General features: G+C 32.5%; 1 protein-coding gene, 1 long non-coding RNA gene and 1 pseudogene across 9 annotated transcripts; 1 reads left to right on the forward strand and 2 right to left on the reverse strand.

Moving 5' to 3' along the window:
- Nucleotides 1-482: 482 nt before the first annotated feature.
- Nucleotides 483-2,560, reverse strand: LOC147937678 (uncharacterized). 8 transcript variants are annotated; one of them, XR_015567265.1, is made up of 7 exons: nt 2,214-2,560; nt 2,056-2,138; nt 1,931-1,962; nt 1,757-1,850; nt 1,592-1,663; nt 1,193-1,262; nt 483-809 (listed from the first exon to the last, which is right to left on the reverse strand). It is a non-coding gene; the product is annotated as an uncharacterized LOC147937678 (long non-coding RNA). The 8 variants fall into 8 exon arrangements; XR_015567267.1 differs by having other exon boundaries at nt 1,193-1,269; XR_015567272.1 differs by having other exon boundaries at nt 1,592-1,693; nt 1,822-1,850; nt 2,214-2,518.
- Nucleotides 2,561-7,028: 4,468 nt separating this feature from the next.
- On the reverse strand, nt 7,029-8,974 carry LOC147937679 (uncharacterized; annotated as a pseudogene).
- A 16,172-nt stretch (nt 8,975-25,146) lies between these two features.
- EDF3 (ethylene response DNA binding factor 3) lies at nt 25,147-26,448 on the forward strand. The gene has a single exon (XM_010426921.3). The coding sequence runs from the start codon at nt 25,288-25,290 to the stop codon at nt 26,332-26,334; it is 1,047 nt and encodes a 348-aa protein (XP_010425223.2). The 5' UTR covers nt 25,147-25,287; the 3' UTR covers nt 26,335-26,448.
- Nucleotides 26,449-27,106: the final 658 nt, after the last annotated feature.

Consider the following 27,106-nt stretch of genomic DNA (forward strand, 5'->3'; position numbering starts at 1 on the left):
AAGTCTAACTAACAAAAGAGAAACATCGAACCTAAATGTAGTTAATTCATAGGCTTTGACTACATAAGAATTATTTAGGCTTACGTTCGTTTTGAAGGCCTTGAAGATGCTTTGACTTAGCGTAACACATCTGGGTCTTTCAGCCCATAAGTTATTCACTACAACAAATATCTACATTGATAACAGTAGAAAAACGTTATAATGCTGTCATTTATAATTTTTTCACAAACGTTATGTTAGGCCACTGTTATCATATATACCACATATACGATAGCACCAAATACATATGCTATGTAAGAATATTCTACCATAACAGTAGAGAAATGCTTTGTTATCACACTTTTCTAATTTTTTTAAATAATGTAATAAATCATTTTTCATGCTATGTTAGGAGGTTCTACCATAGCTCTATTAAAACTTTTTAGTTTATTTTGCACAATTTATTTAAATTTATTTAAATTTATTTATAAACAGATTTCATATTCATAAATCATCTATATATATAATAAAAATATTTTAACCAAAAAAATGTCATACATAAAGATCATACCAAGTCTTATACTAATATCTTAAGTGCAGCTAAGTATTGAAACAAAATAAAACTAACATCCTAAGTGCCACCAACTGAATCTTCCGTTGAACTGGTAACACCAACAACCGGATCTTCACGGAACTAGCCACACCATCCTCGTCCTTCATCGCCTTTACTTATTAAGAAAGTAGGAAAGCTATGTAATACCTCCAGTAGACTTGTTCACACATGGCTTCCATTCCACACCTTTATAAGAACGTTTCCAAATCGTTGATATCTATAAAATACAAGTTTCATTGACAAAACGTGAGAAAACATATAGCATGTACCAATTAGGTAATACTTAGCTATATAGAGAAAACAGCAGTATCACTGGCATGAACCAACTGCTCAAACAAAGTAGGGACAATGATAAAATAGAGCAATACATTCTCGTAAACATTGTACTCTCTAAATGGATCAATACTAAAACTCATGAGAAAATGTAATTAGAGCTGAAACTAGATTAAACGGTTATAGTGAAGGCAGAGAACAAGATTAATAAAGAGACTAATCGTATCATAAGAGATCCAAATTCATATATAGTATTTCTGAGTTGTAAGAACACTAGTACGATACTAGCTCAGACTAGTTATATAGATGGTTAAGTAGATCTGTTACCTCAAGAAGTAAAAGTCCATCAACGGCGAGAAGCAAACCTTCAAGCTCTCACTACACATGCTTAAAGCAGCTGAAAACTAAAAACAAGGAGAGTAAAATGAGACAACACAAGTGAAATCAAACACTTTAACAATGCGATATTGGTTATTGGGAAGAAGCTCAATTGATAATACATCCTAAAATACTAGATTTGAAACATAAATGCAGACATATATGAGACAACATAAGTCAGAATGATGAAACCTGAGATATATATAGTTGAGTTTGATATCAGAGTTCCACAAATCAAGATCTTTGTTCTAAACCATTCAAAATGCTAAACAAAATCCCATATCTAACTAAATGAAAAGATACATGAAGAACAAGAGCGATGCACATAGGGAGTAGGTGACAATATACCTGAGCAACAATGAGACTACTGATGTGAGCCATATCACAGAGCAAAAGAGCTCCAACCTTGTCAGCAAATCACTAGAATAGAGGCGTGATTACCAACTTAAACTGTTTCAAACATGGAAAATACAACTTAATGAAATCATCTAAAGTTAAGAGATAAAACCAAACTTGTTTTTTGCTCTAATCGTATTGTCGTATCTCAGCTGAAGGAGCAAAGTGTAGAAGTAGAAAACCATATATTGAAAACATGAAATGAAAGCTCCTGCAATAAACATAAATCAAACACAACATGAGCACAAACACAATATACGGCGGTTTCAAGCATCCCAGTAAAGCACATACCTCGATTAGCTAGATCCTTTCCTCGTCCTCTTCTACAAATCAATCAAAAAACCAAACAAAATTAAAAAAACCAAACACAAAAAATAAACCTAAATTTGTTCATCTTTAATCTATAAGAAACTCACATCAACAATGGCACAAAGCATGTTTCGGCCACACCATCGAGAATAGCTTCACCGACGCCGGAATGAGATTCCAAGCCCTTCATCTTAACCCACACAACTCGCCTATTTCAAGAATTGATTCGGACTAGCGAAATGAAACAAGATCTGGAGTTACTTACTTGTGTCCAGCAACGAGTTCTGCGATTCACCAATTAATTGTGGCGGAATCGAAAACCTAAATTTTTGATTTGGGGAAAAACAAATTTTTAGTTTCACTTGCGATTACGAGATGAGAGAAAGGTCGAGAGAAAGAAAGTGAGAGGGAGGACGAGAGAGTGAGAGAGCAAGGATCAAAAGAAGGGATATAGTAGAAAAAAAAATCGGAGAAGAGGATACAGTCGAGAGTTTTTTTTTTCTGTTCAAAGGGTTTTTTCTTCTTTTGTCTCCACACAATTGTAAGGGAAAAGTTACACTGACCTAAAGTGTCTGGTGCCGATGAAAAAATAGGTTATAAAATCTCCCGCTTAGTAAAATTTCGGTATAGCTTTTGAAAAGTGCTATTATATAGTAAGCAAGATTACAAAGTCATCTTTAATAGCAGTTGCGAAAAATTAGCTATCGTTTGGTGCTATCAATGTGAAATTTTTTTGTAGTGATTCGACTTAAAGTTTTGGTTGGTTTAAACTTTATACATAAGCAAAAGTCTGATATACATGTTCAATGTTGATGGTCTAAGAAGGTTACTATAATTCATACTAGGTGTTAGCTCACGCATGTGTAGCGAGTTCTTACATAATCGTTATTCTATTTTGAATAATCGTTATTCTATTTTAAAAAAATAATAATAATTAACATACTACAATATTAAAAATTATATTTATATACAAATACAGAAAAAGAAAATGACTACAACATTAAAAATTTCTCTGAAATTATATTTATAAACTAATACAAAAAAAGGAAATGACTACAATTGAAAGTAACAAACAACAAAGTATATATTTTTGAGTAAAATATGATAAAATTAAACTATATATCATATATTATATGTATATCCTATTCAAATAAACTGAAACTTTTATTACGTTAAGATATCATTGGTTAAATCAAAGAAAAAATAATAATATTGTACAATTTATAAAATTATGTGAGATTTGAAATATGAAGTCATGAGGGTTAATGAGTTATAGTGAGATATGTGTCTTTCTTTTAATAGATGATACAGAAATCGATGTATTAAAAGTAACTATTTGAGAATTACAAAAATGCAATTTAGTATATATTAATATATTTTTAACATGTTCTATTATATTAAATTAAATTCATTGAGAACACTTCTATGATATTATTATGGGAGTTACTGAAACAACCCGATCCATTTTTTTTTATAATAATAATAACAATATAATTAACTACCCCATAATATTTAATTATAACCAACCAACAAACCATCAATAACCAAACATACACAACGGAAGACATATCAAACCAACTCCAACGTATTAAAATACAATACCAATCATAACCAATATAAACCAGCATCCTAGCATGCTTCTAAACCAGGTTCCAACAAAAAAATAACATAAACACAACAGAACAACCGAGACCCTAGATCATCCTCCTCCTCATTGCCATGATTCCACACTATACATGCATTACCTGCACCACAAACACAATGAGATGCGTGAGTATTATCAGAAATACCCAGTGAGACGATCCTCCCCTCTACAACCTATACACACAAGCAAATCAAAAGTACAACTACAAATAAAACATAACAAACCAGCCATTTAACAGAACATCCAATAACACATTCATCACACCTACACAACTTCACACAAAACAAGTTATACAATCCAATCGCTTAGATAAGCTCATGGTCACACACTCACCTTATCAAACTGATTGTAGCAACGAATACAACCAGTTGAGACTCTCCTAACGTCTGAAACAGCCCAGCAACGCCCTTTCGAAACGATTTGAGCAGTTGGATCCTCTTTCTCCCAAACCTTGATGATTCTGTTCCTTTTGCTTTGAACACCAAAAATCAAGTTTACTCTCCCTTCTCCTCTTCTCACACGTGAATGAGCACTTCTTCTCTTTGTTTTCTTTCAGTCATCCACGACAATAGCAGGAAGGAGGCGTCCTCTTATTAACAAAAAGGGTTTTTTGGTTTAATTATAATAAACCATGATTTAATTAGATTAAACCAAGATTTATTTAAACCAGAATTAATTAAACCATCCTTTGATTTAATTAATAAATCGACCAGCTTAGTAAACCAATCGCAAATTAAACCGACTTCACTCCAATTCTTGATATAAACTTACATATTTCATATTTTTCGAGACACGGGCGTTACAATTCTCCCCCACCAACAAGGATTTGTCTTCGAATCCTACATTACTGTTCATCTGCCAAGGACCTCCGTGCAACCGTCACCATGGCCCGCACATCCTCCGATAGGACTGAACACTGCCAGCCAAAGTTTTCCGTGCAACTATCGCTACAGCCCGCACATCCACGTGACTCCACGGTCCACACAACCCTGACTCCACTAGTCAGCACAACACAAAAACACGAGGTCAATCCCGACCTCCGATGTCTACATCCAGTCACTATGCTCATACCCACGTTCCTAGACATTGTTTGCTCTCTCACTCATATGTTCTCAGGTTGCAACCTTCAAACTGCACCGCCTGCACTCTCAGACCGTCGTCCTCGAGCCATACCGTCTCACTCTCGGATCGTCACCCTCAAGATCTCGGTACCAGAGGAACTACTCATGCCATCCGGGGAACTAATCATCCCCTAGGAGAACTAATCATCTCCTCTACCGCTCTCAGGGTTGCAACCCGTCAAGCCCGCGGTGCACTAGGGGAACTAATCATCCCCTCAGGAGAACTAATCATCTCCCCAGGAGAACTAATCATCTCCTCCGGATAACTAATCATCTCCCCAGGAGAACTAATCATCTCCTCATGAGCAAACAAGTCCTAACGTCTATAAGCATCTCCCGACCGGAACTACCTCTTGTGGTTCGCGTAAAACATTGCAATGTCCTACCAACCACCATATTCCCTCTCCGGAATATCACCCCCACCATTGACTACTCTTCAGGCCAACTCTAAAACATCTAAACCATTTGGGTGTTTACACACGCCCTTTCGAAAATAGACAAGTTCTAACTATTCATAGAGCTTTCTATTTGTTTTGCAACCGCACTTTCTATAAATAGGCAAACTTTAACTATTCATAAAACTTCCCATTTTTTGAACCCGCACATCTCGTAGCACCCTCACATCACCTATCAAAAATCCATGAGAACTGATCATCTCATCTGTGACCATTCCCGGCACTCCAGGCATTCCACATCCCCTTTCCAAAAATAGACAAGTCCTAACTATTCATAGAACTTTCTATTTATGGAAACTTTCTTTTTGTGGAACTTTCTATTTTTCCTTTGCAACAACACTTTCCATAAACAACAAAGCTTTATCTCCCTAAACACTTTCCATATTTAGAAACTTTCTATTTATGGAAACTTCCCACTCCTAGAATCACATAATCCCTTAACACATTCCACATCAAAATTTCATAAGAACTAATCATCTTATTAAATCTTCTCCTACAACATTGTCAGTAAATCTTCAATAAGGTCATCTCGGTCTGAGCAAAACCTGTTACACACTCACAACACCCGCTGGACCTCCAGCAACACCAGTAAGCACATCGGCCACAAAATTGGCTAAACAGCCCGCCACAAAGGCCACACAATGTCTCAGAAGACCGCCACAAACAGGCACACACTGACTCAAAATTCCGCCACAAAGGCCACACAAGCCCCTCCAAGGCACACAACCGCTAAAAAAATGGACAATTTCTAACTTCCATAAAACTTTCCATTTTTAGAACTTTCCTCTTTTGGAAACTTTCCACTTATATAAAATTCTATTTCGGGAAACTTCTTTCAACACCACTGCTTCACAGAAATTTTGGACTCTGAACACCACCTCATCTTGTTAAACAGTGGCACTCCAGCCACCTTGGACGAAGTAAGTCTCCAACTTAACTTCTCATAAATCCCTTTCCAACATATCCACTTTCACAAATAACGCCAACGGTATTTCTCGATACCGGTGTGATCCACCACTTTCCAACAACTTGTCAATAGCCAACTGCATCTTCCGTACAGAAGCTAAAAACAATACACAACTAACAACACATAAAACAACTTACCGTGGAAATTCATTGAAATCTCGAAGAGGATGATACTAGGACTCCATACCACAACAAATTGACTATCTACTCATAATCAATTCCATCACACATCATCATGCATCAAGCAATAGGAATATAATTCAACCAATTAAATTCCTAAACCGTTCTAAAGCATCCACTTAACCATCCTAGAACCGTAAGGGCTCTAATACCAAATTGAAACAACCCGATCCGCTTTTTTATAATAATAATAACAATATAATTAAATACCCCATAATATTTAATTATAACCAACCAACAAACCATCAATAACCAAACATACACAACGGAAGACATATCAAACCAACTCCAACGTATTAAAATACAATATCAATCATAACCAATATAAACCAGCATCCTAGCATGCTTCTAAACCAGGTTCCAACAAAAAAATAACATAAACACAACACAACAACCAAGACCCTAGATCATCCTCCTCCTCATTGCCATGATTCCACACTATACATGCATTACCTGCACCACAAACACAATGAGATGCGTGAGTATTACCATAAATACCCAGTGAGACGATCCTCCCATCCAGTGCCGTGCCCAGGTTTAAGGGGGCTTGAGGCAAACTTGAAATCGGGGGCTAATTTAAAAAAAAAAAAAAAAAAAATATTAAAAATTCGAAATTAAAATAAAATAAAATAAAATATTAAAATTCAAAACTATTCAAAAAAAATAAACCAAAAACCAAGAAAACCAAGACATTAAATAATAATGTAAAAAAACTAAGACATAATTTTTCTTCCTTCTGTTTCAATAAATTATTTCACCAGCTTCTCATAATCTAGGTCCCCAACTAGTTCTCTTTCTATGGATATGATAGCTAGTCCATTCAATCTTTCTTTTGACATAGTTGATCGCAAATATGACTTGATCAACTTTAACTTTGAAAAACTTCTCCCAGCAGTGGCAACATAAACTGGAATTGTCAACAATATGCGATACGCAATCCATGAGTTTGGGTAACAGTCTTCCATTCCTTTCAAATAGTTCAACACCTCAATAGGTCTCTTGCAGTCTTCAGGCAATGCATCTTTTAGAACTGATAGTTCAAAATACAAATCATCCCCAATAACATCTGAATGATCTTCATGTTTTAGACATCCTTCAAGATTTGTACAAGACGCTCTCAAACTATCATCACTTGCAGACTTTTCTCCAAATCAAATAGGAATCCAAATGTTTGCTCATACTTTTGAAATTGCTCAAATCTTGTCTCAAGAGAATATAGAGCTTGATCCATTACTTGGATGAAATAAGAAATTCTAAAGCTCTCTTCTGGAGATAAATTCTCAGTTTCATCAACTCTCTCAGGTTCCTCATCAAAAAACTTCTTTCTTCTGGTGACACGTTTTTGCTTAGTAGGAAATATGGTTTCAATCTCCATAGATTCTGCTATTTGTTGGACCTCTGATTTAGCACTCTCAAACCCCGTCTCTCGATAATTTTGAAAAAAAGAAACAAGTCCTTTTAACTGGGAAACAGCAACTTCAATATCCATGTCTTGTGACTGCAAATTCTTACTTACGGTATTAACAGCAAATAGAAGTTTGTACCAAATCACCATAGACAACAAGAATTCATAGTTTCCAATCCCATGTGTTTCACTTGTCGCAAGACACTCAGCATCACTTCGTGCTTTTGGATCATTAGTAGTTTCAGCTATATAAATCAAAGCATCTCTTATTTTTGGAGCTTGAAACCTTATTGCCTTAACGCATTCAACATGACTCTCCCATCGGGTTTGTGATAAATTTTTAACAGTCAAACCTCCCACCATATCTTCCAATATCTTCCACCGCTTAGTTGAAGATGCAAATAGGCAATAAATACGCTAGATTATCCCAAAAAATGAAATTGCTTTCTCAGAAGTGGTCGCTATATCACAAAGTGCAAGATTAAGACTGTGACAACCACACGGAGTATAAAATGCACGTGGATTGACATCAATGAATCTCTTTTGTACTCCTTTATGTTTCCCCTTCATATTAGACCCATTATCATATCCTTGTCCCCTCACATCATTAATATTTAAATCAAGAGCAACCAACACATCCTGAATCTCACGAAAAAGCCCTTCTCCAGACGTGTCATCAACTATCAAGAACGTGAGAAAATATTCTTCTATCTTAGCTGAAGATGTTGAAACATCAACACATCGAAGAATAAGAGTCATCTGTTCATGATGACTAGTATCTGGAGTACAATCTACAATGACAGAAAAATATTTCGCACCTTGGATCTTTTTTATGCTTATACCCTTGATCTCATCTGCTATCCTTTTAATCAGTTCATTCTGAATTTTATTGCTGAGATAATGGTAACGAGATTCACCATCTTCATACCGCCTAACATGTTCCCTCATTACCGGATCCCACTCAGCCATCATATCAATAAAACTTAAGAAATTCCCAATACCCTCTGCTTTTAGCTTCTCTGTTCTTCCACGGAATGCTAGATTTTGTTTAGCAAGAGTCTTTACCAACGAAAATATTCTAAGCATCACATCTTTCCAATAATTTCTCTCTTTCCTCAGTTCTTGTTGCACATGCTTATCGATCGTTTGATCTTTCTTGAGCCTCGATTCAAGATCCATCCATTGACTCATGCATTTAATATGCTCATGACTAGTCTCGTGCTTCTTAAGCCGTTCCAAAATATTTTTCCAGTCACTAAATCCTTTAGATGCCATGTGACTAGGATTTTTATCTCGAGTAAACAATTTACAGCAAAAACAATTTTATCTAATGTCTTTGAGTAAACTAGCCAACGCCTGTCTTGTTTCTCTCCATTACTCAAAACACGTCCATAGTATGAATGAGAGAAATGTCGACCACTAATCTTCTCTCTCGGAAAAGTAAAATCCACAGGTTGTCTTGCAGCAGGACCTTTTTCAACCATAATAATTCTTAGTCCAGGCTCAACCTTTCCCTAATTTCCAGGATCATAAATATCTAGAAGTTCATGATGCTCTTTTGATTTATCATTGTTTCCATCATCTTCTTCACTGACATTTTGATTGTCTTCTCTGTTAACATTCTGATCCCCTTCCTTGTTAGGATTCTCATCATCTTGTTCATCCTCGTTATCCATTGGATCATCAAACTGATCATTTACTCCCGAGGGTTCATTCTCATTCTCCATTGAATCAGTAGGATTTTCAGGTTTTTTAAGAAACTTGAGTATTGCCCCTGATTGTGATTTCACAAACGCATCATCTTTGTCTTTCTTATGTTTATTTTGTGATCCAGTTGGATACGATCTAAAAGACATGTTTCTAGAAGATTAAAAAAACAATTTATCAGATCAGGACAATCGTAATTCATAAACGAAGCTATTATAAAGATAAATTAGTATATTTGAATATTTGATGAACATGAACTTAACAAAGATTTAAAAGCAATGAAAGAAAAAGAGGGAAGAGACAGACTTACCACCAACGAAGAAGAAAACAAAAGAGATTGAACTTGGAAGAAGAAGAGAAGACAGACACAGACGGCGTAGAAATTGGTGAAGAATGAATCTAAAACTAATTGGGTATTTATAAACTCACAACCTTACTGGATTCCTTCACAAGTTAGGGTATTGTTTTCCTTTTTGCATATTTAAAAAAAAATATATCTATACATATTATTCATAGGAGTCGAACATGGGTTGCTTAGGAAATATTGAGAGTCCCAAAACCATATTGATACACCATATTTTCCAGAATTGGGGGCCTTTTAAAAGCCTATATATTTGGGGGCCTGAGGCAAATGCCTTTTTTCTTACCCATAGGCACGGCCCTGCTCCCATCTACGAGCTATACACACAAGCAAATCAAGAGTACAACCACAAATAAAACATAACAAACCAGCCATTTAACTGAACATCCAATAACACATTCATCACACCTACACAACTTCACACAAAACAAGTTATACAACCCAATCGCTTAGATAAGCTCATGGTCACGCACTCACCTTATCAAACTGATTGTAGCAACGAATACAACCAGTTGAGACTCTCCTAACGTCTGAAACAGCCCAGCAACGCCCTTTCGAAACGATTTGAGCAGTTGGATCCTCTTTCTCCCAAACCTTGACGATTATGTTCCTTTTGCTTTGAACACCAAAAATCAAGTTTACTCTCCCTTCTCCTCTTCTCACACGTGAATGAGCACTTTTTCTCTTTGTTTTCTTTCAGTCATCCACGACAATAGCAGGAAGGAGGCGTCCTCTTATTAACAAAAAGGGTTTTTGGTTTAATTATAATAAACCATGATTTAATTAGATTAAACCAAGATTTATTTAAACAAGAATTAATTAAACCATCCTTTGATTTAATTAATAAATCGACCATCTTAGTAAACCAACCGCAAATTAAACCGACTTCACTCCAATTCTTGATATAAACTTACATATTTCATATTTTTCGGGACACGGGCGTTACAGTTACAAACAAATTTATATTTTCCAACTACTAAAATTAAAACCCATTTAATTTAAAAGTGAGTGTTGGTGGGTCCATATTCAAAGTATAATATGTTACACATTATTTTGCGCAGAAAAACAAATATGTTACAAATTAATCGTTTAAAAGGAATAGGAACATCTAATTCTCAAATAAACTTATTTTTTTTGGTAAAACCAACATATGTGAATTTAAATTTAATTATTGAAATTAAAAAAATATATATATATGAATAGATTAGAAAGGCAATAAATATAAAAGAAATATTTTATTTTTATATAAATAAAATAAAAATTGAAAACAATGTTAAATTTATATAATACTTTCTAAATTAAAATATGAAATCAAACTATTACAACAGATATGAGATATAACAACTTTGATATTGGTGGGAGAGGAGGAGAGAATGATTACTTATAAGATGATAATCCAAATTAGGTAATAGAAATTGAATCTTTAAAAATAAGAATAATGTAGAATATATATCACGTAGTCTCTAAAATTAAAAATTAAAAATTTAGCATTAAAATTTTACAATGATATTTCATTTGTTTTTTTGTAACCCATATAACAAAAATAAGAAATCGAAAAAAAAAAATGAAAAATGATTTGAGGTATTGTAGAAGAGAATGAGAGAAGTGGAAAAGATTGTGAAAATGTGAAAATGAGAAAGTAAAAGAATGTCAATATGAGAGAATGAGAGAATAATAAGAATTGATGTAAGTTACATTTAGAATTATGGAAATTACAATTATAATTTATTATGTTTAGAAAGCATTAAATGAAAATCAACCAATAAGGAGAGACCAAAACTTTACTTTTATGTATATGATTTAGTAACGGGTTGATTAGTTTTCTCACAACCGCCTACATAAAAAGTGTACAAGTTTTTTTTAAAAGTGTACAAGTTTTTTCATTTTAAAAAGGGTTTAAAAATGTGTACAAGTTACAACTGTACTTGTTTGGTATTAACTATATTAATCATAGTAATATATGTTGCATGGAAACTCTTTTTAAGGTGTGTTTCCCGTTTCCAAAACATTTTAGAAACGAAAATTTGTGGAAATACGGAAACAAACCACCGAAACACGATTCCTAGAAATCTCTGTTTGGAAACACAATGGAATCTCAGTTTTCATTTTGGAAACACGACGGAAACGCCATTTTCATTTTGGAAACACGGCATAATTTTGTTTTTACCTTAGAAACTTAATAAATAAAATAATTTGAAATATATATTCATAATACATATAAATATATAATATTATTAGTGTTTTAATTCGACTATTTAATATTTATGTTTTGAATTTGTGTTGTTTCAAATATTTTTTGTTATATAGGTTTTAGGTTTGGTGTTTTTTTATGTATACATATATATCCAGATATATAAACATATGTTTCTAAAACGTTTATATTTCTTAATTTTAGAAAAAAATTGTTTTCCATTTTCGAAACGTTTCGTTTTCGCGTATCCGTTTCTATTTCCATGCAACCTAGATAGTAATCGCTTCACATCGTATTATAACGTTTCAAATCGCTCTAAATTTAAAACTCACTTTTTAGTATATGCCATAGCGGATGGTTGATTTTTTTCTGTTTATATAAGTATTTTTTTGAATAATAATAATAAATGTCATATAGAACACTCCAAAAATTAAACTTTCTTGTATTATTGTTGTATCAAATATTATCTTATATAATTCTTCTCTACTTGATACATATATATAATTAAACTATATATATAATTCTGTAACATATACGTTCCAAATTACCTCTCAAGAAATGTTGTTAAGTCATTTGATGATTTATTTATAGTTATCAATTCATTATTATGTAATTTTTGTTTTTGATATAAACTATGTATTTTGTGGTAGTTTTATGTTAAACTGTTATCGTATCTGATTGTAATCAACAATCCGTTTCCGCAAACACATTTGTGCGTTGAAAACTTGAAACCAATTAAGTTATAGGGAGATTCCATATGACAAAACAAGAACAAAAACACATAAGAAAATAAAGAGTTAACATTAAAAACTTCAAATGCACTTGGGTTTGGACTTTTTAAATATAAAGTTAAAACCTAGCCCATTAACACCGACATATCTTAGCCCATTTAGTCAGCCTTAATTTAGTTGTAGCTTTCAAATTCTTGTATATGATGATGCTGGCTCGAAAGTTCCAACGCTTTACAAAAAGATATGCATTGTTATGAATTATGATCGATGGGCACATGGGCTAAGATAACTATATAAATTGTAAACCATTTTTAAATTTGTTCTCTATGTAAAAATGTAAAAGAGTACTATACATGAACAAAACGGGAATGTGAACCGAGGATAAGAGGCAAGAGGCTTTTATAGATATATAACATGCAATCATAGTGGATGTCAAGAAAAAAAAACATGCAACCAGTGTAAAGAATCGTTGTGGTATATATAATCGAATCGGTATGTTACTTTAATGTGTTAGTCTGGACTTCAGTTTGAATAAAATGATATGGTTTTTTTTATTAAAGGCTACTTCTGATATACATAGTTGATGTGTACCATTAGAAACTTATTCTACAAAAGTTTAACGATTCAAGCAGAATAAAGGCTGAAAGATTCTCCACGCATTAAGACTGACAACATATACGTAATTTGGTTATAAGTATATACAGTATGTTGAGACAGGCAGGTAAACGTTGTTAAGAGTTTACTATAGTTGCTGTTTATTTTTTTTGCATGGTTAAAGAGTTTTTCCTAAAATTTGAATGATTTAGAGTTTGGGTTTCTTTAGATTCCAAGATTCAGTTTGGTTAGCTCTGTAATTTGTTCAGTTATTAAAAAAGAATTGATGTGAAGATTAGTTTCCAAATTAAGCCTGATGTAATCTTGAGTCTGAATCCTCTAAATGTATCACCATTTCTTTGATTCAGAGAAAACCCTTATAATCTGAAGTTTCATTTGAAAGGGTAACAGAAGTCACAACACGGTATTCAGCTTGGAAACAAGCCAAGCAGAAGCTTTTCTACTCAATCTTATTAAATAATGTTAATTGAATACAAGACTACATCTAAGCAACCTTCTCTTTTCTATCTAAATACTCCCCTAGTGTAGATTTAAAAGAACAACAACATTCACCTTCTCAGCTCTTTTTGATAGCTTCGAAGTTTACAATCTCACACAATAGTTTGTTGCAAAGTGTTAACCCATTCTATGACTAGCCATCGGTGCTTTATACTCGGCCTCTCTAAACCCTAACTAGAATATTTTCGTATCCTTCTTTATGGCAATTGTTTATCCACCAAATATTATCTTTCCTTAAATATCGAGAAGGATATTCTTCAAATATCTCCTCTCTCGATCCCGCTTTATCTTCATATCCAGCTCATCGCAATCATGACACGTCAGCTCCGGTTCCTGTCTCGCATCATACGTCTGTGATCAAATGCAGAGTTTTGTTTCCTCATAGCTCCTTATTCCGCACAATGACCTGCTACAGCTACTGCATCTTCATTATTAAACTGTCAGTTGATATCTCATGTTAGTTAATTAACCGCGATTTGTAGTAATGAAATAATGCAAACAATACGTTTTAAGCTTAAAGCAAGTCAATGGCGTAACACATTTTGATGTCTTCAGAAGTTCTAAAACATGTCGGTCCATTCGTATGGTGAGCTCGTTGACTTGGTTGACCTTGAACTAGCACTTTATCATGTGGTGACGCAACTGCGTTCGTCATTACAACACAAAAAATTCCCTGAAGAAATATCCAAAAAAAGAAGGAAAAAGTAATTATATGCATATGCAAGTTGCTAAGTTAAATCAAATTCGTTCATGGGGTGTCATGTCGACAACGTGAATTGAATGTACTTACTACAAATACTCAAATACAGTATTAATTAATAATATTTAATACATTATTCTTATACAGTTTCTATTGTAGAAAAATCAGGTCCACTAACACTAACGATGAAACACATTTATTAACAAATATATACATATTGAAAAGAATGATAAAATTTTGTCAACAATATACATCAATGTGCACAAATGAACAAACAAATTGTTAGAAAATTAAGTAAACTTTATTAATTTCTGATATCAGTGTGGCTTCTTAGAAATCAGCTTCTCAACCAATGGCAATAGATATGTATGGGGAAATTTGGTTCCCATGGTTTCGACCGACTGACTATCTTTTTTTTTTGTATGAATGTTAAAATTATATTCACCAAAAAAAGACTGTTTTACAAATTAATGCATCATTGTAGCTGAATGTAGAGAAAGAAATCTAAATTTGTTGAAGAAACAACTGAATTAAAAAGGGTGAAACTAAGTCAACTGAATTAAAATTATCTTTTTTTTTCTTTTCTTTCTTTGTATTGAAACTAAGTCAACAAAAGCAACTTGAAGTGATAACACGAGGAACTAGTCACTAACTAATTGTTTAATTTAAAAGTGTAACGAGCTCTTGTAATGAATTAGTCATCAAATAATAGATTAGGTTATTCTATAATCAAATTTTTTTTTTTTGATGACTTGATTTGATTTATGACTTGGAATGAGGGGTATGACTACATCTGGTCCACAAGTGGCCCATGCTCAGATGATACTAATTTTCTATCTGCTGATATAGAATCTTGCAATATCTGTGACTTGATTGATAAGTTTAGTTATTAAATTATAAACGTTAATTATCACCTAATCTTGGCGATGTTGTATTAGGCTATTAGGCCATCTCCATTGATGTATCTTATAAGTTTCTTATAAACGAAAATCATACAAATATTATTATTTAATTTGATGAATTTTTTTAAATAGTGTAATAACTCTTTACAAAGTTTCTAAAACTTTTTATTTAAAAAATTTTAAAACATATTTAACAAACTCAAATAATTTTATATTAATAATTTTTATCTTTCTACTCTAGGATATTTATGTTAAGAAACTTTAATGAAGATGGTCTTAGCGAAGTTGGGCTATTTTCAGGTTACTCTGATATTAATTATCTTTTTTTTTTTTTTTTTTTTTTTCTTTACCAAAAGCGTTATTATTGTTGGCTCGTGAACAGAAGATAAGATCTCTCTGTCACAAAGATATTATTTAAATTGCTGCTAAGAAAACATTATTATATGTACAATTAACGCTGCCACACCATTTATAAGATAATTGTAATAATGTATGATGTCATTGGTACCGCAACATTGTAAACCATTTTCATTCCACTATTCTTTGAACCTTTTCCTATTGAATAAAAACAAAAAAAACTCATTGTAGTTTATTAATACATCTAGTAGTAAAGACTAAAGAGTAAAGAGTCAAAAGTAACATTTTTTTTCCTATACATTGTTGGATAAGCTTTGAACCTTAAGGTCCAAATTATTCTTGCAAAGGAAAGATAAGAATAAGAGAGAAGAATAAGATAGAGTTGAATAAAATTAGGAGTTATCTAGTTCTATAGTCTTAATAAGAATAAGAATAAGAAATCTTCTATATATATCAATTGTTGATTGTGACATTAATATGAGATTAAGAGAGAGCTTGAGAAGTGTTTAGTTTTGAGAAGATAATTTCTAAACACATTAAAAAAGAGAGTTATTTTTTATATTCAAAGTTCTTCTTTTAAATCCTTTTATTTGGTATCAGAGCTTGGTTTGAATCAATCCAAAGGACCGGATTCTTGATTCAACATGAGCGAACTGGCGACGAATACTCGACAAAAGGACGTTGAAAATTCTGTCTCGATTCAATGTTCTCAACTCACCTCTTCAAACTATACAGTTTGGTCGATGAAGATGAAGGTGATACTACGAATTCAAAAGGTTTGGGAAACCATTGAACCATGTTCTACAGATGAAGATAAGAATGATGTTGCAACAGCCTTGTTGTTTCAATCAATTCCTGAATCTCTTATCCTTCAAGTTGGTGACCTAGCCTCACCTAAAGATATTTGGGAATCAATTAAATCGAGAAACATGGGAGCTGACCGTGTTAAGGAAGCTCGATTACAGACTTTAATGTCTGACTTTGAAAAGCTATGGATGAGTGATTCAGAGAATTGATTGAAACAACAAGGCTGTTGCAACATCATTCGCTCCAGTGGCACGCTTAGAGAATATTTGACTATTGATTGCTTTAGCTGCAACAGATGGATGGGAAATCCATCACTTAGATGTGAAGACAGTCTTCTTACACGGTGAGTTAAAGGAGGACGTGTACGTAGATCAGCCAAAGGGTTTTGAGATCAAAGGTGAAGAGCACAGAGTGTATAAGTTGTCAAAAGCTTTGTATGGCTTGAGACAAGATCCTCGAGCTTGGAATACAAAGCTGGATCAGATATTGAAAGAGATGGGTTTCAAGAGGTGTGTTAAAGAAGCCTCTGTGTATCGGAGAACAAATGATAAAGAGTTGCTCTTAGTTGCAGTTTACATTGACGATTTGTTGGTTACTGGAAACAATCTTATGGCTATAATCAAATTCAAGAAAGGAATGTCTGCAAAGTTTGAGATGACAGACCTTGGTAAACTCTCTTATTACCTCGGTATTGAAGTGAGTCAAGAGAAGGACAGGATCACTATCAAACAAGAAGGATATGCGAAAAGGACATTAGTGGAGGCCGGATTAGAAAGCTGCAATCCGACCTTGATACCGATGGAGTATGGACTGCAGGTGTCAAAAGCCCTTGGTGATGATCCCACTCGTTTTAGAAGGTTTGTCGGCTGTTTGAGGTATCTGTTACACACACGCCCCGACCTTGCGTTTGTTGTTGGTATTATTAGCAGGTATATGCAGAGTCCACGCAAGTCACATGGTGAAGTCATGTAGCAAATTTTGCGTTATCTAAGAGGAACAATTTTATATGGACTAAAGTACAGGCGAGGAGGATCAAAAGAGCTTGTCGGTTTTAGTGACAGTAGTCACAATGTTGACCAAGACGATGGAAGAAGTACAACTGGTCATGTGTTTTTCTTTGGAGGCACACCAGTTACTTAGTGCTCGCAAAAACAGGACACAGTTGCAATGTCATCGTGTGAGGCCGAGTTTATGGCTGCGATAGAGGGAGCTAAGCAAGCGATTTGGCTTCAGGACCTCTTAAGTGAAGTTACAGGATGGAGAAGCAAGCAGATCATCATGTTGTACGTCGACAACAAAGCGGCTATTGCTCTCGCAAGGAACCTTGTATTTCACGGCAGGAGCAAACATATTCACAAGAGATTTCACTTCATTCGTGAATGTGTTGAGAGGGAGCTCATTTACGTTGATCACATTCCTGGAGCAGATCAGAAGGCAGACATATTGACAAAGGCGTTGGCAAGGATTCAGTTTGTGGAAATGAGAAGCTTGCTAGGAGTTCATGATGTTACAAAAGGAGATTCAAAGCTTAAAAGGGAGATTGTTGGATAAGCTTTGAACCTTAAGGCCCAAGTTATTCTTACAAAAGAAAGATAAGAATAAGAGAGAAGAATAAAATAGAGTTGAATAGAATTAGGAGTTATCTAGTTCTATAGTCCTAATAAGAATAGGAATAAGAAAACTTCTATATATATCAATTATTGAGTTGTGACATTGATATTAGATTAAGAGAGAGCTTGAGAAGTGTTTAGTTTTGAGAGTATATTTTCTAAACACATTAATAAAGAGAATTATTCTTTATATTCAAAGTTCTTCTTTTAAATTCTTTTATACATTGGATCGTAAGAAGAAGTAAAAAGCTAATCCGGCATAGTTTCAAATAAAAATAAAATAAAAAATGCTCATTAAATTAGTTAGACTGGATTATCTTGATAAACATGCACAAACAAGTAAGATCCATGAATAAATCTGGAGGTGCTAAATTTTCAAAAAACAAAAAAAAAAACTAAATATAAAAAGTAAACAAATACAAAATATATTCCGATAATTAAGTTTCATATTTTTATTTTTTATTTATATGTATTGATGTCTTAATAATTTTTTATAAAGGTTAATTATTCAATAAGAATGTCAGAAAGTAAGTTGAAGATATATTCTCCACGCTGCATTTGTAAATAGTATTCAATCTATTTCGAAAACGTGTAGCTTATTTGCTTAGTAATCACCGTTATCTGCTTGACAAAAAAAAAAGTAATCACAGTTATCTAAACTAGCTCCAAGAAAGGTGTTACAGGTATATTATTTTCTTTTTAGTAGGTCTTATCCAAAAACTTATCCGAAATACTTCAAAGACACGACATACAAAGAACAACAATGAAAGACACTCCACGTTGATGTAAGTATGTAATGAGATCGACCTTTGATATTCGTATTTGATCTGTAGAAAAATGAAACTTATTAAGAATATACGATCGATCCAACAAAATAGATGTGTAATTTGGGAGTATATAGTACAATATTAGTATTTTTATAATACTTAAAAATCAGATACACAATTATTAAGTATTAGATTTTAGCATATTACGCGGCTGCCGACAGTAAATGCGTGGGGTGTGACTTCGCGCAGTCATACAAGTGTCATTATAGTATACTTCATTGATCTTTAACTGAGCAAGTTTTATGTCGCACCAAATAGTATAAAGTATAAACTATTAACTGAGCAAATAAATAACTGAGCAAATTTTATGTCCCACGATTTAACTGAGCAAGTTTTAAGTGTTAAGTTTATGATGCCTAACACTGAAGAAGTTAAGATAATAATCTCCAGCGATATCAAACTAATTAATCCAAACAAGATAAATGTGGATAACCATTTTGCTTTGTACGTATATATATATATATATATATATATATATATATATTTGGCATCAAGCATTTGCTTTGCTTTTTTCATCACAATCCATCGATAAAAATCAGTATTCTTTTTACTTTTCTTAAACTAATTTTTTTCTTTGTTAATTCTAACTAACAAGTTGCTTTGACGTGTATGTATGTTGTTTGTCCTTACTCTTCAATTATACTCATTTTTCTTAGAAGATAATATAAATTTCTCTTAGTTGATGTAATGAATTAGAGTGCATAGTTGTAGACTTGTAGAGAAAGTCACAAAGGTACGTAGGATACTATACTTAATCTTGAGAATGATTTGAATTGATTAGTCCTCTACTCCTCTCGATACATTTTTATACCAATGTTCTTACTTCTAACTGGAAGTTTAAAGGTGGTCTACAAAAATTGTTACGTTTTAATTATTTACCAAAATTTAAAGGGGATTTTCAAAAATACATATTTTTCTATGTCACTTTTTAAAAATATCTTTTGATTGTGTCCATTTTCAAAAATACCCCTTTTTAATATATAAAATGACAAAATTATAAACTCTAAACCCTAAATACTAAACCCTATCCATTAAAAACTATACCCTAAATGTAAATTGGGAACCCAAACCTAAAAAAAGAAATTCTAAAAATTAATTTAACATTGAGTAATTGTGTAAAAGAGGACAAAAATAAAAATATTAAAAAAGAGCATTTTTGAAAAAGAGTATGCCAAAAAAAAGTATATTTAACAAATTCTCAAAATTTAAACACTAATAATAACATTGTGACCATTTCTGAACTTACAATTTTGGTAAAACAAATTCATTTAGTGGAAATATTTTTTCAGTATTTTTGTTGGTATACGATTCAACATATCGAATGATGTAGAGTATACATAACGCAAATCCATTATTTTCATTATTTTTTCCTGAGGTTTTAATTTGAAAGGTTCACGATATGTAGATATAAAAGTGAAAAGAGATAATATAAATTAGCATAAGGATGGCCAAATGTGTAACTTAAGATTTTAATTCTTTATACTACACTGAGGACCCTTTATAAAAAGAATAGCAAATTTTTTCTGAATATAACAATGGTGAGGTAAATGGGAACGCTAAATGCCTGACTGGATTATAACCATGATGCTTGTATCTATTATCAAATGCAGTGTGTTTAACTACTTAATAGCCAGCATAATCCAACTGATGCTGTATTTATATTAAAAATATCGGTTCATTGATCTACAAATTATTATTTAAACCCATCATGTTAATTCATCATCTAACTTGTCATTTTCTTTGCAATATCTATGATCTATCTAACTTATCTATGAACAAAACATGTAACATATTGATTTTTTTTATTAATATTGTCGTTGTATCATCATTCGGATGCATTATGCATACAACATTTAAATAAACTATATATATATATATATATATAGATTAAGTAATGTACGCCTGTTTGTATTCGAATAATCTTGATATATTTCAACAAATTGACATCATGTATATGAATGTATAAATTCGGAGTCACGGTTTTCGTTAAAAACATAATTAACACAAACTTACATCATTAACAAATGTTGTGTGTGATTTGGGCGTACGAGAGTGACTAGCAATGACCGATCTAAATGGGAAAACCGGGAAAGGCGCATATCCTAAAAGATTTTTAAATCGTTTAAAAATTTATTTTCCACCTATTACTGGTAAGTAAGTACTATTAGTTAATACTAAACTAGATATTTTGTCTTGTCCCATGCGCATAACTAAGGATAAACATATTGTGTCTTTGCTTTGATTTTTTGACATCATAGAAATAGGTATTGTTTTGCCAAAAAAAAAAAGACATAGAGTTTGAAAATTATATCAAATAATTGTGATAGAGATCAAAATTCAAAACTGAAGTTTACAGTTAGTTCTAATCTTTATTATTAATGATTATTATATATTTAGATTTAGATTTTATTTACCACCTAGTGTTTTTTTTGTTACCTACCCAAAATATTACCATGGTGTCTTTTTTTTTTTTTTCTTTTTCTTTTTCCTTCCCAGGATATCTCTTTTTTTGGGGCCGATTACAACATATGTGAAACAATACAAATCGCAGTGATAGTATATCATAGATTTGTTCTTCTTTGTCAAAAGTCTATCATGTGTAGCTTAAGTTTTAAAAGCTGCCAATCGTCTTGTGCAGTCAGTTTCATCAAGTTGAGGAATTGTGGGTCTGTTGAGTGTTGTCTTTTTTTTTTTTTTTTTTTTTTTTTTTTTTTTTTTTATCATCTGAAATATATATTAAAAGAAAAATAAAGGTGGAATATAAGATACGCCGGCAGGACTTTAACCTGCAGAAACTAAGCCGACGAAATTTTATCCCCGAAACAAACCGACAAGGCTTAAACCTCTTGGAAACTAAGCCCTACACACGGAGAACCAAACAAGGAAATAAAAAAATCTAAAACTGGATAGTAGATTTTACACATAGAAATCAATCTTCTTTTTGCCCGAACAAACCAAAATCGCAAGAACTAGAAGGTAAAAGACACACCAAAGATAACCAAAACCTTAAAAGACTACGAATATCTTGCCTCACGTTGTTGGTTTAGAGTCTTCAGAAGAGAAACTTTGGGGATCTTGAGCGGCGTGACGGAAGAACCTCAATTCAGAGACCGCCGGAAACGCCTTAGTCAGAAATGTCAACTAGGTGACTTAAACCAGTAAGAAGAACCCAAACCTGGGCGGATCACGCCCTAGATCCGATCTGTTGAAGCTGTGTGAGGAAACCTAAGACAATAGGTCGCCGAAACCGAATCACCACCACACCGACTGTGAGTGGCTTAGAGCCAATGCGGTTTAGGCTATAGGAAGCTCAAGCTCAGACAAACTAGATCCGGTCTGTTGAGTGTTGTCTATGTTATGTTTTTTGAACTAATCAGGTGAAATAATTAAATAATGAATCAGCCAAAAACAATCTATATTTGGAGTTGTGACTTTGTGAGTTGCGAGAGCCAATCCCGTTTTATGCGTCCAAACTTTTACAGTGTTCCAGTTGGTCGCATTCAAAATAACATACTGTTAGCAATGGCACAATTAGACTTTTATAAAGTTAGATAGCAAATACAAATGATAATAATAATTGGAAAACCATATAAGATCGTGGCAATCAACTTCACTTGTTATTTCCACAAGGCCACATTATATACACAACTTTTTGAAACCAACTCTTTAAAAATAAAACTAACAGCAGCAAATCAAATCCTGAGATTTTCCATGTTAACTGAGAGAATCCTACACCGACTCTCGACACCCATTTTCAAAAATACTCATTTTTAAATATGAAAAATTATAAAGTTGTATATGGTTCATAAGGTACTTCTAGATAATAACTACTACCTCTAGATTTGATCCAAATATTTATAAAGTTTAAAGACATTTTAAAAGGTTTTTAAAAAGTTTACAAGGTTTTTTAAAAGATTTTCAAAAATATAGTTTTCATCTATACATTTTCAAAAATACTCATTTTAAATATGAAAAATTATAAAGTTTTATATGGTTCACAAGGTACTTCTAGATAATAACTACTACCTCTAGATTCGATCCAAATATTTATAAAGTTTTATAACATTTTAACAGGTTTTTAAAAGGTTAATAAGGTTTTAAAAGATTTTTAAACAGTTTTAAAAGGTTTTTAAAAAGTATTTATATTATATTTATAAAATATATAAAAAAATTTACACACATATAAAGGTAATTTGTGTATATATTTATAAGGTTACATACAAATTTTGAAAATTTACAAATTTTTTGTAGTTTTTTTGGTAAAGTTTGAAAGATGGAGTATTTTTGAAAAATGGTATTGCAAAAGGAATATTTTTGAACTCTCCAGATAAATTAGTATATTTTTACATAAAGTAGTAGTATTTTCAGAAAAAATTGAGGAATGTATTTTTGTAAAATATGCACATATTGGTGATATTTATACAAATTTCTCAAAAAAATATATATTATTAGTAATGGATCATCTAAATAGAGACCCAAAATTCGATTATTATAATCCTAAACCCCTAATGTGTATATAACTATATACTATATACTCCTATATATAGAGAATGTTCATGTCTAATGTTTTTTGTTTTTTTCGTTTTACATTCAATATCAATAAATAGTCAAGAGTGAGAACCTCTATTTTATACAATTTAATTAATATCACAGTTAATATGCTCCCAAAGTTTTTATATTTATTACAATCCCAAAGACACACATAGTTCCATTTTAATTAATACTAATACTTATAAAATGAACAAAGATGCTATACAAAAATAAAATGGAATAAAGAAAAGGTATAATATCTCAAGAGCATTGACCATTGCATTTGTTGTAAACATGAAGGATTCATGCTTGCAAAAAAAGATCCTCACGGAACAAAATTCATTTTAGATTTGGAATAAAAACATATTAATTTTCGGTGAGAAAGGAATAATATCGTAATAGTTAATAAACATCTCTATAGTATCTTCAAAAGAAGAAGAAAAAGAATCCTCCAACCTTCTACTTTATTTTTATTTTTTGTTAATCTGTATTGTTTATCATAAGAATGATACATTATTTTTGATTACTACACTAGTAAATTAGCAAATCATATATCAGGGGGAATGAACTTAACTAAGAAATTAATATTCTATTTCTCATGTGAAGCTCTTTTATCCATCCTTCTGGTCCACTTGTCTACCCCACTTCCCCATGCAGCCCACAACATATTCATATCACTTTTTGCGTCGTGAATATAATAACTTCAAACGTTTTAAATTATCTAACAGAGCTTGGTGATGATTAATTGATATGTCAAAACAGTCAATCTAATGGTAATACGGTATATAACAGAGCAATTATAAAAACACGAAAAAACTAGAGATCAAACAAGTTTTGATGATAATAATAACCACATAATGACTAAAGAATTTAAATTCATGATTTGTTTTGGATATTTTAGTATCAAGAAAACGGGAGATCTACTAAGAACAACTGTTAATATTTTTGAAGGATTTAGAAGATGTACATTAGAAATATTTTTATTTATCTCTTATGTATTATTTATATTTGTATTTCTCTTAAAATAGGAAACTTGGTCTTATTATATCTCTACCATTATGTATAAATACCCATCTTATATTAATAAATAAATTAAGCCTTTTTAAATTATATCATGTTAACCTTTTTTTTTTTACAATTTTTAAAATCTTATATTTTAATAAATAGGTACAAATAAGCTACTTTTTAAGCTAGTCACACCAAAACCTAAATGTTTATACGGGAAAACGATAATTTTTGCACACACTTTATAAATCGATTAGCGCGAATAATTTGAAGATTATTTTCATCATAAATTTAGAATCATTTTCCTATATGCGCGTAAATTTTTTATATAATAATTCTTTTGTTAAATAAAACCCAAATATAGAAATGCCAATTTAACCTTTATTAAAAAATATTCTTCTATCTTCTGCATGAACCTTCCTGTAAATTTAAGTTGACCCACAACAAATACACACACACACCCATATTATTCCCATACACCTACCCATATATTATACTTATCTCCTTAAAAACACACTAGGACAAATAATTAATAAAAAGGAAAGATATATAAAAAAATTAACAACATACATGCACACTTGATGTTTTCTTATTTCCCTCTTGTCTCTCTATATATACAACATACACGCATACATTCACACACGTTCACACATCCATTCACATAATCAACATTTTCACAATCTTCTTGTGATTCTTCTCAATCTCTTCTTTCGATTAAAAAAAAACATGGACACCATGAGTAGCGTAGACGAAAGCTCTACAACTACAGATTCGATTCACACTCCAGTCAAGATTCCGGCGAGGAAGTCACCGTCTCCGGCGGGTTTGCTATACAGAATGGGAAGCGGAACAAGCGTGGTTCTTGATTCCGACAATGGCCTCGAAGCGGAATCAAGAAAGCTTCCTTCTTCAAGATTCAAAGGTGTTGTTCCTCAACCAAACGGGAGATGGGGAGCTCAGATATACGAGAAGCACCAACGCGTGTGGCTCGGTACTTTCAACGAAGAAGAGGAAGCAGCGCGTGCTTACGACGTCGCGGCTCACCGTTTCCGCGGCCGCGACGCAGTTACTAATTTCAAAGAGACGACGTTAGTTAACGGAAACGACGGAGGAGACGAGGATGAGGTTGACTTTTTAAACGCACATTCGAAATCAGAGATCGTTGATATGTTGAGGAAACACACTTACAAGGAAGAGCTGGAACAGAGGAAACGTAAACGTAACGGTAATGGGAAGAAGACGACGGGGTTTGGTTCCGTAACCGCTGCGGTTATAACGGGGTTTAAAACGTCGAAGTTACTGTTTGAGAAAACGGTAACGCCTAGTGATGTCGGGAAACTAAACCGTTTGGTTATACCGAAACACCAAGCGGAGAAACATTTTCCGTTACCGTTAGATGGTGGTAATAACGGCTCCGTGAAAGGTATGCTGTTGAGTTTTGAGGACGTTAACGGAAAAGTGTGGAGGTTCCGTTACTCGTATTGGAATAGTAGTCAAAGTTATGTGTTGACTAAAGGGTGGAGTAGATTTGTTAAAGAGAAGAGACTTTGTGCTGGTGACCTGATCTGTTTTAGAAGATCCAACGGTCAGGATGACAAGTTGTTCATCGGGTGGAAATCGAATTCCGGATCCGGGTCCAGGTCCGGGTCGGATCGAGTTGTGAGGTTGTTTGGGGTTGACATTTGTTTTAACGACGCAGCTGTAGTGGCGAAGAAGGAAGAAAAAGACATGTTAGTGTCGTTAAGGTGTAACAAGAAGCAACGAGCTATGTGATAACAAGTTCTATAGTTTTTATTTTTCTTTTAACTTACACCTTTTGCTGAGATAATTTATGTTGTAGGTTTGTAACATGTTGGGAAAAAATTAAAGGGAAAATTCTTTAAACCATTGAAACATTTATAAATTCTTTAAACCATTGAAACATTTATAAATTCATTTTTAGTCAACAATCACACACACACACACACACACTCGACCGGATATGAATTCATTTTTAGTCAACAATAAGATGTGGCATATTGACAAAACTAGTAGAACTAGAAACCACTATGTTTCATGCTGGTATATAAACTCACATATACGGCATATTTTTTAAATGTTTCTAGATTTTAACCCGCGGTATATTGCGTACATATAATTTTTAATAATTAAATTTCTCAACCGTTTGTGTGGCTAAATGTTTATATAAAATTTTTAACCCGCAATATATTTCATGAGCATTTGTTTGTTATATTTAGTTTGTTTTATTTATTGTTTGAGATTCTATTTTGATTTTTAATTGTCATAACAAAAAATTAAGGGATCTAAATACATAGTAAGTCATTTATACACTACGATTAAGTCACATTTTTCCAGATGATTTAATTATTTTACACAATCTTAGTTAAATCAATTTTATATTTATATGTCAAATATTCTAATATTAATATATAGTGTTGACAAATAATAAAATAAGGATTTAATCCGCATTATTACAAATTTAATGATATTTTATTAATTTCAACATGTCCTTTTTATAACTCATCTATTATATAACCATATTATA

This window comes from Camelina sativa, chromosome 9, assembly GCF_030686135.1.
Source record: "Camelina sativa cultivar CO46 ecotype springtype chromosome 9, ASM3068613v1".
NCBI classification, from domain to species: Eukaryota; Viridiplantae; Streptophyta; class Magnoliopsida; order Brassicales; family Brassicaceae; genus Camelina; species Camelina sativa.